General features: G+C 37.7%; 1 protein-coding gene across 1 annotated transcript in view; it reads left to right on the plus strand.

Moving 5' to 3' along the window:
• The window catches only part of SHANK2 (SH3 and multiple ankyrin repeat domains 2), a 319438-nt gene that overhangs the window by 35837 nt on the left and 267773 nt on the right, over positions 1 to 15828 (plus strand). Inside the window, exon 9 of the mRNA XM_059825852.1 lies at positions 7395 to 7461. Coding sequence (XP_059681835.1) covers positions 7395 to 7461 — 67 coding nt within the window. The remainder of the gene's footprint in view (positions 1 to 7394; positions 7462 to 15828) is intronic.

Here is a 15828-nt window from a genome sequence, read left to right on the forward strand (position 1 = left end):
TACCTTGCCTTTTCATTGCCCCACAGTAAGCACCATTAGATTTTCATATCAAATTAAAAAGGTTTCTGTCTCCAAAGGTTGTGATTATAGTGGAATGGTTTAGAGATTGCTTTACTGTTGGATTAGCACCTCTTTGTTGATACTGCAGCTATTGGTGAATTGTTGATATGATTTTTGTCTGGAAACTTATGCTTATCAAAATGATAACATTTCTTATATTTTTAATATTAAGAAAACATGTCCTAATTTTGACACATGGAAGAGCTTTTCAGGCGGCCTTATCATTAAGAGTGTCATCCCAACCATTCCTCCCAAAATCACTTGTGTTAATTTCTCACGAGTCTCTGCTGATTGTGAATCCTATTGCGTAATGGCTGTGACTGCTTGAATGGTGTTTCTTCATTGTTAAAATAATAATGTCCTTAGCGGTACAACAAATAATTCATGATTTTATGAAGTCAATTATTTAAGTGGAGGGCAATTTCTGGAGAGTCTTATGGTTACAGTCTCATTCACAGGGCTGCATCACCTCTTCCTTCCAGTTCCACCCGAAGATGGGAACACATAGGGTAGATGTACCTCAGCGTATCCTGTATGTCCATCCGCATTTCTGCTGCTTGGCTGAGACTGAGCAAAGTCAAGACTGAAGTTGCTTTTTGTGCTGGGATAGAGCTATTTCCTTTAAATGTATAGTGCCATACCTGAACTCATTGCTCTTTCAGGCTTCTTTGAAAGACCATCATTTAGTAAGCGCTGCTGGGTAGCAGAGACAATGGGAGGGTGAAATATCAGCCCTGAAAGGAAGAATAATGAAATGTACTTTCATCAGAAAAGTGAAATTGTCTGGAAAAGAAGGGGGAGGAAAAGGCAGTGGGGAGTGCCAACTGTTTTATCATGAGCTGCTTATTGTGAATTGCAGCTACAACTGGGCAGCCCAAACAGCTTCCTCCACTCTCCATTTAGGCAGAGCATTTTGAAGCTTTATGTCTCGCCTGGTCTAAAATTTAAGCATGTGCAGAAGGAAGTGCAGCAGCCTTGACTGAGAGTGAAACATAAGTGATCTGAGAGATCACCTCACTCCCATGTAGAAAGTTTGCCAAAGTTCACTGGCTGGATTTAAGAGGGGGGCAACTTCAAGTTCTGTCTTTTTTGTATCATTTCTGTGTGGAGCAGTTTGTTCCAAAGAGCGATAATGTAATATTAGTTTTGGTTCTTGCCTTTCAGGGACTAGCCTATAAAGCTCTAAAATTGTATTTGCTAACAGGCTACAAAGATCTTGCTCTAATTTAATATAATCTCTACCTGTGATAACATTTCAAGAGCGGAAAAAATCAATTGTGAAAGGTTAGTGACAGGTAAAGTGTATATATAATTTCCAATTTCCCGAAAGGAACAAAACACTGCATTAATCACAATAGAAAAAAATCTAAATACTTGAATGTAAGTAATTGATATATTGACAACTGCATTTATGAGGCTGAAAAGAGAGATGTTGATGAGTCAGTGCTGCTACTTATATCTGCGCCAGAGTCTGAAAACATTATGAAACTCTGTCGCACTGAAACCTGTAACTGGACGTGTGTCAGGTTTCACTGTTTACACAAAGTGGTTTTATTTGCCATCATTTAAACTATATTTCTTTAGGGAACAAGATTGAGGAAAGCAGAACTAACCAGATTTGTCAAATGTTTAATTTCTGAATTGATTTCTGAAAGTCAACTTAAAAACTGCCTGTATCTGGAGGGAACATTTCTGACTGTAAATATCAGAAAACCAGAGGACGAGAATAATGCTATGCCAGGAGAAAGAAATACCCTCCTAAAGGTGCCTCACCAGTTACAGTCTTTCATTCCTCGCCCACTGCCCTGTGCTGGACTAGCAGTCATGGGGTGCCCCCATCTCCTGCCTGCTCCCCCCCAGCCTCTGCGTCACAGCTACTTCATTCATTCAAGTTTCTACTTCACTGAGCTGTCACTTAGTTACCATCCATAGCAACTAGCCAAATGTCAATTAAACTCCTTCCCTTCTTCGCTAAATTGGTGGCAGAGCAGCTGGCATTGCCTGGCATGACAAACACTAAGGCACTGTAACCAGTTGCATCATTTGAAAGAAACATCTGTCTGTGAGACAGTAAGTGAGGCGACGGGGTGACTGTAATAAGCTTTCCTTCTACCAAGGCAGAGCAAATATCTGTACAAACACATAGCTTCTGGTCACGCTCTGCATTACGGACCCTGACAGTGACAACCAGCTCTCGCCTCCGCTCCGCTGCCTTGCCCAGAGAGTCATTAACCCCATGGCTTGGTGCTTCACAGCCCTCTGAGCGTGTCTCATCTGTGACCTGTTTCAGTGACTCCATTAACTTTTTGTTACGATGACATTATGAAGACAGAGTATCGTGGAAGTAGGAGGTGACACTGCCAGTCTAGCTGCATGGGTTTACCTTACTTTCTTTTGATTTTGTATGAGTTACCTCCTACTAAGATATGTCTTCCTGCTTAGCTTTACTTTCTGCTCACTTCCCTGTTGTAAGCGTACATACTTATTCAGGTCAGTCATGTATGTTATCGAATGCAATTTGAATATAATTAGGTGCCCAGGTTAACATCCTTAGTGGGGTCAGTTAAACTTGGAGGGGAGGGAGCTGACAAATGATTCACGTTGGTTACTATCATTCATATAGAATTGCCTCTAATGATTAAAAAAACCCAAGAGAGTTTCTGTTGTCTGTATTGTACAGTAGAATATATGGCAGAGATCCCAACCAAAAGTCATTGCAGCAAATAAAGGTTCTGGTTTGGGTCTGCAAACACTGTACTTGAACTACTTAGTCAGGCTTTTCAGCTGGACTTGGTTTGACAGCGTGCTGTGACACCGTGCTGTGACACCGCAGGTGCAGTGTTTCTGATTCTGGAGCTGATGCAAAGTAAATATGCCCTTTGAAAATAGGGGGAAAAAAAAATGCAGGTTTTAGTGGAAATTGTAGATGAGTAATTTTTAATTTTTTTTAGACAATGCATAAACAGGTATTATCAGGTTTACAGAATAATGTGACTAAGGACATGCAGATTTTTGATGTAAGATAAGTGTCTTGTCTGTGACAAAAGGACAAAATGAAAGGACATTCGCTGCAGGAATGAAAGAACCTGAATTATGGTGAGACTGCTGTATGTGCAGTTTTTAAAAAGCTGCAATTCTTGAAGCTTCAGCATAACAGAGTCTGTAGAGAGCTGTAGTTGTAAAGTGCTACCTCCAGCCTTTCGTGGTAATATTTCATGTCTGTAAACATGCATGTGATGCATTTTGATGACTGGAATCCGGTTCCTACTGGAATTGGAAAAAAACTTTCACTGTAGTTTTGCTGGCTGTGCTACTTTTGCACTGTCAGGAAAAGACGTCTTGTGATCCAAAAAACCCCCAAACAAAACCTTCTTTCCTGCCTTAACCTCTCAATTAGAAATCTAGCACTTGACTACAGAACGTCCTGAAAAGCAAAATATGGCTCTTTAAAAACATGTAAATTATGAAGCGTCTTTTCTGTGAAGCTACTACATTATTATTTTTTTCTAAAGTACAAAGAAATTTAGTACAATTATAGAACTTCAGTAAGGTTCTGATTTAGTTTTCGTCTTAATCAAGGGGAGATTTTACACCACCTTAATTTGGTTCAAGCCCTGGATCTTGTGAAGACCATTCATTTGCCCTAACGCATTCAGGCTTACAGTTTTATATGAACACACTGTACCTTTAGTTCAAGATCAGTTTTGATGGTAAAGAAGCTGTGGTTGCCGTGCTTTGTAGTTTGCAACCGTAAAAATTGAATGAGAAGAATTTTGTATCTTTCAGATTTTTCTCTGACTTCACTTTCTCCCACACTCTTTACCCATCAAATTCAAGTGAAGTACATTGATGTAGCCAAGAAATATTTGTACGTTTTAACTTTTTCTTGCTTTCTTTAGATCTTAACATATTTTTCCTTAATTCTTGCTGTTAGAATTTTACATACTGTTTTTAGTGAATTGAAGTAAATTAAATTGAGAGAAATGATACCTTGAGCTTGCTGAATCTAGTGCTTAATTCAGAGGCAAGTACAGGAACAATTCTCTGTCAAGCTGTCTCTTAGCTATCTGGAATATCTTTTTTCAAGTAATAAAATGTGTTTATCACTTGAACAGCATGTTTATACTTGAGTTTAAAAATTTACTCTGTATCAAAAATTCTTTCATTTGAGTAACATGGCTGCTGTCTAGCAAGCTGCCTGTCACTGGTGAATTCCCTGTTTGAATTTTCCATGCTAATTAGGGGTAATGTTGAAGAGAGGTATTGTTGCTTGCTGATAATGTAGAGAAAACCCCTGATCTACACACAAATGTTGCTTTTATGAACCTGAACCAAGCCAGTCTGCAGAATGTGAAGTTAAAGATACAGCATTTGTACAGCTCTGCTGTTACTTTCATAGTGCCGTTTGCCAGGGAGAATGATGAGTTACACTTTAGAAGCTGTACAGAGGAGGCTGGGGGCCAGATTCTGATACATTATCCATGCTGAGAAGCAGTTTATTTCAGGAGTAGTTCCTGGAATAAAGGTCCTCTTATAACGGTAAAAATAGTAATTTTCAGAGGGACAATTGCCTTTGTTGGCGATGAGATGGCAGTGCACCGGTCTACCTCCGTCTCTGACCTCCCTGATATTGCAGATATCATATATCTGCACATATAGCATGCAGAAGTCTTATGACATATCTGAGAAGAAACACTTTATTTTTTCAACTGCGGTCTAAAAGCAGAAGTGGGATTGAGTTCAACCGGTATTATTAATTCATCATAATGCATTTTGCTCCCAAGAATCCATCAACATTTGACGTAACACAACTGAGAAGTGCCCAAAGCAAAGCATTTCCTTACTGTTAATATTGCAATGAGAAAATAATTACATGATTATCACTAGTAAGTATGGTGATATTATATGTGGGTTAATTATTTAAAGGACAAAAGTGATTATACTGCACATGCCATGCTCATGGCTGCCTACTGAGGATTATTTTAAAACACAAGTATATGCATGTTGAGTATAACTGCTAGGTGCTATACAAATGTGGAATAGGATTTCTGCCATGAATAGATACACTTGAAATGAAAAGAAAACTTAATTACTGTATTTAGCCTTTACGTTGGATAGACATTTTTATGAAACAAGAAACAATTTGCCAAGAAAAAAAGACAGAACCTGAAAAGCATTTAAAAAAAAAGAAATTGGGGGCAAGCCTGGTTTCAGGGCATAAATATGATCAATGCTATGTTCAGTTGTTTGTTTTAAACTTTATTTCGTAATCTAAAAAAATTATTCTGATACTGTATTATATTTAAAAGATAGTCTTGCTTGTACTTTACTAGCCAGTTGACTTTACAACCTAAACTGAATCAGTCTGTCTCTCTATAGACCAGTTATTGCTTGCTTAGGACCAAAAGATAAATCGGAGATTACTTTGCTGTGTTTGAAACCATTTGTTTAAATCTGGGTCCTTCTGCAAGGATTTCCAGGGCTGTGTACAGAAAAGGATTAATGAGTAATGGCATGAAGCGTAAGGACTAATACAATGGGAGTCTCAGGTCTAAAGAAGGGCCTTAAAATGGAGTCACCAAGAGGGCTGTAGAGGGAAGAAAAGAGTGTGTTAATCTGACTTTCAACAATCCCATCTAGCTTTATTTTTGAGTGTTGCAGTGAGTTCTTTTTGCTAAGGCAGTGCACCCATGCCTGTAGCAAATAGTCTTCCCAGTACTGCATTTCAATGAGACTTCGTCTAGTGTCGCGGTAGGATATATGGTAAGTCCACTCCGAGATGACACCAACACATGAGGCGTGCTGATGGCAGAAGGAGGCATCGTGTAAATAATCAATGCTGAATGACAAGTGCAGAAAATAAGGGTAATTATTTTATTTTTAGGTGAAATGGATGTAATGGTCATGATTCATGATTTAAGCCTGCTCTGAGTCTACCATTTAAAGCAGATTTGGAAACTCTTAAATACATAATAGTCAAGATTTTCTGTCTCTAGTTTGTTGCTTGTGTGTAAAGTCTTCGTTTTTGAGGATGCCCATATTAGTTTGCTTTGGTTGCTAGTAAATAAATTTGTCCATTCAATTTCCTGTGGCGAGCGCAGAAAGAAGGTCTTATGCTCATTACATGAAGAGATATTACTCACATTAAGTGTATTTCATACACCTCCTTAAGACCATTTCAGCACTTTAGTCTTCCTTTGCATTATTCTTCATCCCTCAGATTTGTGGAGTGGTACAAACCAGAAGATAATCTTTCTTGGTCATCAGCTTGGAAATTTCCCTGAGTTTTCAATCATTGCTCATGACTGACAGTAGCCCTATGTCCAGGGGAGTCCTTAAATAAGATATTTTTAATTTTTTTTTTTTTTTTTTTTGGCCTGCACCCTGTATATGCAGAAGCTTCTATGAGAAAGGTGAGCCCAGCTTACCCTTTTTACTTACATGAGGAAAGCTGCAGTGCCATTAGGGGAACAGTATCTGTCATAATATAAAGCTGCAAAATGAAGCCCGAAAAGGCAATTGCTGAATATTCAAGGCAAAAATAGGAGAAGAAGAAAAAGGGAGGAGACAGCAATGGCATAAGCAAATCACTTTCCTCATATCCAGTGGAGATGTTTCTCTTTTTAAGAGCATTTAGATGAGAATTTGGAGTAGATAGTTACACATCTGTGTTCGACTACCGTGAAATAAATGAAAAAGAAAATTACTATTTTAGAACTATATTTATTAAAACACTTTAAATTCTATGCATAAGCTTTTCCAGTTCCTCCTTTTTTTAGTCTTTTTTGGTGTCTTAGTGGTACCTGAATACTTGTAGTTCTTGGTACTTCTTCCCTGGTTATCCCATGTACATTATGTTGTAGCCCCTGTTTTCATTGTTCAGGTAAGTAGCGAGGCAGGAGCAATTAAAGGGAAATAATATCTTAAATGTGTCTCTCCGAGCCTGCCCTGTAGCATTCTCCACACATCAGTATAGCTCCCAGAGCTTTGGGGATGCTGTGTTTAATGTTCACTGCTGGTTTTGACTGCCACAACATGAAAAGCCACAGCTCTTCTAGCAGTCTCCTGAGTCATCCGCGATCACAGCATTCTTAGTAAATGGGGAACTGGGGGACTGGCAGTGCTGCTTACAAATAGATTGAGATATCATTTCTCAACATTGTTTCAGAAGTGTATTGTGTGTAGTAGTTGCAGAATAGAAGTAATAAACAGTTACTCCACTTTGTGAAATGAAAATATATTTGTATGATGGTTGTCAGTAATGTAACATGCATATTTTCATACTTACTAAGTGATGGCACTATATTAATTGTAACTATTTTACAATCCTTTAGGTGGCTATAATAGCGGGAAATTTTGAGCTCGCTGAATATATCAAGAATCACAGGGAGGCTGATATTGGTAAGCAAAATATTTACAGACACTGAAAATAAGTTATACACGTTTAAACCAAGATTTTGCAATGATATTAAATCTGATTCTATGTGAGATATGACTACAGGGCTGATGGCAGTGTTGTTTCAGGGAGATTTTAAAAGTAACTTTTCTTTAAAAAATGAAGATGGAGAAAAAGCTGAAATGTTTTCAGAATATGCTCTGAAAATGAAAATTTGATAAGTAATGCAAAAGAGTGGTAGATGCTTTATTAGAATGCATTAGCCAGTTTGTACCAGATTAAATACACATCCACATACCTGGCCAAATTGGGTCTTGTGGACTGTTTTGGCATCAGCCTAAAGCAGTTCCCAAGTAGGAATAATTGGTGAGAAGAAGAAGATAAAGAAAGATGCCTCTCTGCAATTAAATGAATATATGGCAGAAACTGTCTGTCCAGATCCGTAAAACCATTTCCTCTCACTCGAGTTTGGTGTGTGGCACTGGATGAAGGCTAGCGACAGGCGTTAAGGGCCCTTGACAAAAAACCTTAAGGCTTTTCCAAGATCTTTTTTACATAGAGAGTTTTGCTGTTAAAATAAAAACCAGTTTGATAAAAGTGATTTCTAATAAAGTTTAATTAAAATGAATTAAAATGCTTTAATTCAAGTGAATTAAAGTTCCACAGGAACATCCTGAAGTTGAACCAAAAAAGGCATTCCTTTTGAAGCAGGAGGGTCTGCATAGTCGCCTGCACTGAGTCAACTCAGTGATGCAAATCTATGACTTGATGGTATTTAATTTCTGTGGAAAACTAGGCCAGCTCACATGAAACTTAGGAGTGTGAAAGAATTGCTCTGGATTAAGGTCTCCTTCCTGTTTCCCTTCCCGGTTGCATATGATCTGCAGGACTATAGTTAAAAACTCTGTGCGGTAATGTGAATTCTCGTAGCACTGCGATACTTTCAACTCTTTGCAGTACGCACTGAGAAATCTGAGGACGCATTGCATAAAAGTTTTGCACAGAAGTCATAACTTCTGCATAAAAGTTTGTAGTGAGTTTGGAAGGCTTTTACGTGAGAAAGTGGGATAGTTCCTTTCCATGTAAGAGGTCTTCATCCTTTGGTATGTAAAAAATCAACTAAAAATGAACCAGTTATTCCTAATAGGGTGAGCATCTTACTGTTGTTTATATTTACATATGGCTAATGGTTTTATAACTGCGTGAAGATGTTGAAATGAAAGGAAATGGTTGTTTAGATTCAAATGTTCCCTTTATTTCTGCCATGCTGGTTCTTGATATTTTGGCCTGCGTGTAGTCGGTGGAGAACAAGTACTGCACATAGACAATACTCAGTATTACGTTTTATGTTTCTCTAAATGGATTTTGTTCTCCTAAAAATAGTTGTGTACAGTAAAAAAAACCCACAAACTTGTAAAGGAGTGACTTGCTAGTATTAATTGTGCATACGCTTACAGTATGAGTAACTGCAAAGTAAGAGTAACGCTTACAGTACAAACAGTAGCCTCTAAACTGGTTTGCGTGAAACCACGTTGATGTTAGCATCAACATTTTTTAGACTTACCAGTTCTGCACTACTTTTCCTTCCCCCCAACGAGTGCAGGTTCCAAGTTATGTCAATATGTGAGAGAAATTGGAATGTGGCTATGAAGTAGATGGATGAGAGTCAGTCCAGGAAACAAGTGATAGCCATGTGGCTGAGGCTTTAGGGAGAACGTCTTATTGCTGACTGTAAAAACTTTCTGTAGGATTTGGTGATTTGTAGGAAAATGCTTAGAAAATATATTCTATGGGAAGATTCTCCAAATTTTCCTGATGCCTTCACTTTTCTACAGAAAAATAGAAATATTGATGCTTCCAAGATTCACTTGCATATTTTGCAAGATGGTGGTGGATTGCGTAGATTTGTCTCAAAGAATAAGCATTACATTATCTTGTTTCCTCCCAGCTAATTTAATTTAGCCGGACATTTGTCCCTTAAGATTTATTACTTTAAAAAAAAAAAAAAAAAGTGAAGTCATCAAAATGCCTATTTCTGGAATGTCTCCCAGTTTAAAAAAAATTAAAAAAATCAAAGAGCAATATCCTGAGCAGAAAACCTAAGAGCTAGTATGATGATGAATGTGCAGAATAACATCAGCATTTAAACTTCAACAAGCTGGCTTTTCTTTATCTTACTTGTCTGGTTATCTGGTATATTCATGTAGTTTTGGATGTATTCCAACATATATCATTTGAGTAATGTACCTTCTTAAAGCCCAGAGGCAACAGAGTGGAAGGAATAGCAAAGAGCTTGAGAAGTGTCCTCATGAAGATAAGGATAGATCATACTATGAAGTCTCTTGAGAAGTGTTTCATCTTTCATCCCTCAGAAAGTGTATTTTTGGTTAGATATTGAATTTTTATATTGAACTAGTTCATTAAACCTTGTTGTTATGATTTTAGGCTCAATAATGTAATTACTTTATATTTTGTAATTATTTTAGACTCATTTAATAATTACTAAGTTACAACTGTGGGAAATTCTTTGGAATATGTGCAGCTTTGGGTGGGTCTCTTTTTTTCCGTGGAGGTTTAAGCTGGTAGATCATGAACTGTTCAATCATTTAATAGTAAACGTGTCAATGATATTAATGATTATTCGCAATAGCATTCATGGGAAGGAGGGGTTGGTGATGCATTGGGAAAAACTCCACATGGCTCTTGATTCATTGGGAAAAACTCCACATTGCTCTTGGAAGATTTCTGACCTAATCTTTTAACTTTTAGTGATCTTCATACACAGTATCTTTAGCTATAGATACTTTTAAATGCAAGCCTAATATACAGCTGAGTAATATAAGCGGCAATACTATTTTTTTCAAGAAGAATCTACCTACTTTCCTGGGTATGTCATCTTAAGGATGGGAAAATTTTAATTGGTGGTAGTGATTGGAAGGTGGACCTAACTTAGTAGTTTCAAGAGCAGTTTTTTGTCTGGTGACAGAAACAAGTTTTTACATTTTTCAAAGTGAAGTATCTGAAATATTAAAAAATAATATTTGCTTGAGAGCTCTAATCTTAAATAGTGAGGAACTACGCTATCCGTGTCCATCTGTTTTGACATGTGCTAATTAACATTATTCTTAGATAATTTTGTTGTCCCAAACCATTGCAGTAGGAAGTCACTTGTACTTTCGATGCAGAAGGTATTATGTGGGTGTCTTCCAGTTTGTCAGTAGTCACAAAGCTGTTTCAAGTACTGTTGCCAAAACTGCAATTATAAGGATCCAACAGCAGTAATGTAATGCTTATGATTCACAGTCCTGTGCCATGCATTGCGGTGAGCGAGCTGCTTTGTTCAGTGGCAGAGACCACAGCTCAACCTTTCTGCAGAAGGAGGGTATCACTGCCTGTGGAGTAAAGGGATGAGTCTGCAGTGCGCTGACAGCAAAAGCCCTACATCTCAATGCACTGGTCCCCAAGAGCTCCACATAAATAAATATATATGCTTAAGTGCTGGGTATATCACTTATCATCTATTCCACCTTTGCCTCCCAATTATATTTCATTGGCATTTAGAGTAGAATAACATTTTAAGCCGTACGCAAAGTCTGGGATTGTTCAGTTTACAAGAGGCTGAAATGCATGTCTTGAAGGGAGTCTTTTTTTTTTTATTGTCTTTTTTTTTTTTTCCTTGGCCTGGATCTGTGCCAGATTGTAATGCTAAAACTATCCCTATTGTTGAAGATGATGGAGAAGCAGCTCAGGTGGAAAATGACCAGGGTATCCTCTGGCAGTAGAAAATCCTAATTTACAGCAGAACTACTAAATCTGTATTCTACAGATCAAATCCCACAGAAACTGTTCTTCTTTTTTCTTTTTATTGAATTATAAAGCACTTACATTAGACAAATGTATAGAATGCTGAAAAATTAGGCATATATAAAATAAACTTCATTGCAATCATCATAAGACTTCCCGCTGTTCTGCAAAAAGCAGAAAACATAAAAATATCTATTTTAGAGCCAAAAAAGGCCAAAATAATGACCCATGTTACTGGAGTAATGTCACATCTGACTGTAGGAGAGGGTTGTTCATCTAAGGTGTATAGTGTCCGGGTATCTCACTCAGATCTTGCCAGATAAAGGCGTTTACTTAGGACCAATGTGAGTGTACGTGTTTAGTCAGAGAGATGAAGTCTGTCTGTTTCCCTTATGTAGAAGCAAAATGGATTAAAGTTTGTATCCAAGACAGAAGATGCAGGTGCCATTGGCAACCTGATTAATCCGAGTCCCTACCTAGTGATCTGAAAAAAAGAAAGAGGAGACTTTGCCAGTAAGGTTTCTCAGCTACATAAAATTGTGCTATAGGGGCCATTCAGTTGGCTAAGCTGAGTGTGTTTCAAGACAGATAAGGTCATTTAGGGTTTCAAAACCATCAGGAGGGGTCAGAGCTGGGAGGTGTACTCTGAGCAGCAGCACTTGGGTTGAAAAGCGTCTACCACAATGGTCCTACCTAGCTACCTCCACATTGTTTCTTCAGTCTGGAGAAAGCCTGATCTCTCTCACATCTTCATTCTGGATGGGTGCAGCTCCCTTGGGTAATTTCACAGAGGAAGCTCATGATGAAATGAGGGGCGATCCGTGGAAGGGGGAGACCTGGAATCCAAACGTGCTGACTGTTCTCATGACTCTCATCTACAGTGTGTAAATGTTCAGGCGAGGTTGCACTTAAAGCAGTTATATTCCTTTTTGGCTGTAAGCCCTTGTGTCTCCTAGCAAACTGGCATTTTATAGAACCTGCTTCCACTTAGCCACGATACCAGCGTAAAAATCTGTTAGTTATTCCATCCTATTAAAAAATTTGACCTTTTCCTCTGAAAGTTCAAAACTGTGTGGGTTCTCTCACACATGCTCTCCCTCTTCTGTCAGCAAGTCGCTTCTTCCTTACCTTGCTCCTTTTCCCACCATCAATTTCCAATTAATCTTTCCATTTCAGGTAGTACATTAGGTGTCTGGGTGACCAGTTTGTTGAAACTGTGGCATAAAAAGTATTTAGCACAGATAACTATTTCTTCGACTTGGTGCTGCCGTTTTCAGAAACAAACTGAGAAAAAAAGCCTCGCAAATGATTCCTGTGGCTTAGTATGATAAAAGACACCTTGCTGTCATTAACAGAGAAAGTTCACGTTAGTCTTATTTCAGACAGGGATGATGCAGTTGTGCAAGAATAAATCATACATAAAAGAAAAAGGACTCAGAGTAGAGGAAAAAAGAATATCAGTAAAGGATTAAAGACAAGATCCAGATTTAGTTGTATTTATTTCTCTTATGAGGTTCTAAACATCGAGGAATCCCTTTTGTTTTCTTGGCAGATGTTTGAAAGGTGAATGAAAATTGCCGTATCATTTAAAAAGTAATCCTATTTGAAACAAATTAAAATAATATTTTTCATAAAGCAAGAAAACCTATTACCATAAGGTACTTAGAAACTTGTTTTACAAGCAGTATAGCTTCTCAGATTATTTCAATTCATCATGCCCCCAAATTAGTTTTTTTCAGGAAAATAACAGCATTAAAGCAGCTTATTTTAATTGTCACTTATTTTGAAAGTCTTTGGAACCCAGAAGTATCTTGCAGTGCAGTGACTATTGTTCCATCTTCTTTTCTGCTTTGAGGAAGACATTACATATACTCCTGATGTACAGCACAGCAGCTACACATCGTTAAAAAATAATAGTAATGTCCCTTTTTAAACTTCTTTTTTTTAACTAGCTATAGCACATTTATGATTTATTTAACTTTATGCATTTATTTATTGCAAACTAAGAGAAAGTAATGGATTAAAAGATGCGATGAATAGAAAAGTTAATCCCTGATTGTTTTCATCCAGCCTGCAGCTGTCTGTGAGTAAATGAGCACAGCCGATTTAGGAAGCATTTGCTATACAGAATTTACTATGGCTTCTATAGGATGGAGGTACAAAACCCAATCATATATGTTAGAATATTGAAGCTTTCATTAGATACAGATATGCAGATATTAAGTATGTTGCAAGCTGATAATCCTTTGACTTGGATAACCTATTTTTAAATCTCTCTTTTGCCTTGGTCCTTTGTGATGAGATGAATTTTCAGATGGATTAAATGACATGGGTTGTTCTTCTTCAAGTGAACAAGGTTTGTTTTATATTGTACATCTTGTCCTTCAGCAGCTCTGAAGCTAGAAGCAATAGGATTCTTTTGTTTTATTTTTGTTTGCTTTTTGCTTTAGAAAAATGAAACACACTGAGCTGGTGTGCGAGTTTTTGGTGGTTGATTAGCAGACTAACTAATACTTGGATACTGTTGCTAGGCTTCAAGTCAGAGTTCCTGTATTCCTCTATAATTATGCAGAGATATGTGTATGTGATGGTTTGTCTGTGCTTTCACATGGTTTTGATTTTTTTTTTTGATATTGAAAATCTGCTAATATGGTAGGCTTAGCCGTTAAAATATACGTATTCCACACTGGGCAATTGCTTTTAAATAAAACATTTTTCAACTATGAGTAAAAGTATTTATTTTTATTGGAATTGTGACTGTAAACATCTTAAGAAGCATGCTTTTTATTGTAGAATAAGCAGAACAGGTCTTTCAAAATACAAGGATATTAGCTGGTTTGTGGTAAAATTTGCTTTTCTAACCCATTTTCTTTAATTAGATCAGAGTGATTGAGGTCAGCAATCTTGGTTTTGCAGCTGCAAGTGTTTCAATTAAATGCTAGCTGGGCCAATAAATATTCTGTTTGTTTACTTATTTATTTTGGTTTGGGGAACCATTTAGTAATTTTGATTTTCACAAATCACATGCCTGCAGAATACTTCTCAAGTTAGGGGAAATCACATTTAGAGAAATAAAAGCAGAAACAAGAAAAGGCAGTAAATCAAAAGACTTAAAAACCTACAAACCTGTCAGCAGCATGCAATGACTTGTTCTATTTTTATCGCATGTTACTTAATAGAAGCAAAAGGGACACAAGCATGTATTATAGCCCTGTGTATTTGTCATTTGAAAGTGGATAACATTAACCTGTTTCATAAGCTAGCGGGCATTTTAATGTGGAAAAGGATGATATTAGTGTGATCAGGATGGCAGAGACACCGAGATCTTCATTGCCCACGTTTTAAACGCATATTGTTTGGTAGATTGTCATAATCCCATGTTCCCTTTTGCGGTTTCTTTCAAATACCTCTGCTAAATTAATAGTTTTTTCTTGTATCCATAGGAAAAACCCCTTTACATTAATGACTTTTAAGCTGGGTCACAACCAAACGGATATTGATTGGTATGAAATAACTTTGTTGCTATTATTTACCTGTTTTTCTCTGAAGGCTTGCAAGGAATAGAATGTCATAAGCTCAGTCTTGCTATGTGGTAGCAAACAAATTGGAAAACTGGGAATTGTGATCTGTTAATGTAATTACATACTGAAATGTAGGACAGAGCTTGAAAAACTTACAGTAGTTTTCTTTTTCCCTTTGATCACAAGTAATTTTTTTCTGTGTGTGTATTAGTACAAAGTTGTGCAGTAACGAGTTTTATTTCAAAGTTTAAACTTTATTTTCAGAAGTTGATTATTCTTCTTGGCCTTTGAAGTTTGGTGTGTTCTGTGCATATAACATGGAACTGCATGCAGGGTAGTGGAAGTTATGTAGCGCATGTTCGTTCCCTGTGATTTCTTAGGCTTACTCTAAATTTTGAGCAGGCAAGTAAGGAGAGAACTGATGACATATGTAACTGCTGATGTAAGTACAGTAGATCTCAGAATGATTTGGCCTGGTTTTGTAAACCAGTCTGTAGCGTGTCCTTGCCACCTGCCAGGTAGGCAATGATTGCCACAGCTGCTCCTGTTAGAGTTTATTTTACAGACTGAACAAGAAGAACCTTGTAATTGAGCTGAAAATAAACTACCAGAGGAATCCCAGGCCATCTTCAGTGTCCTTGAGCTAGTTTTGGTCTCGAGAAAGAGCTCTGTGGTCTGAGCAGTGGGCGCAGGTCACTTGGGGTTCATTGGCTTATCCACGTCTTCTTCCTAGAGATGTTTGAGATGTTTGGGAGGGTGGCAGGGGAAGGGGGAGAATTGGTACGTGTTTGGGTCTTGCCCCAATCTTTATGCTCAGACCCAAATGGTTAGAAGTGTTTCCAGGGCCCCCAGCTCCCGCTTCCTCCAAGTCTGGCTTCTAGCTAGCTCCTAGTCCGCTAGCTCCTCATCAGGAGAAAAGCTTCTCACCTTCTCCGCTCCTTCTAGGCTGAGACCATTATACCCAGCAGTTAGGAACTGTGGTTTTTTTTTGTAATGTTCCTATCATCAGTGGGATGTTTCATCAAGTAGTAGGGTCAAGATACCTTT

The sequence above is a fragment of the Gavia stellata genome, chromosome 17 (assembly GCF_030936135.1).
Source record: "Gavia stellata isolate bGavSte3 chromosome 17, bGavSte3.hap2, whole genome shotgun sequence".
NCBI lineage: Eukaryota > Metazoa > Chordata > Aves > Gaviiformes > Gaviidae > Gavia > Gavia stellata.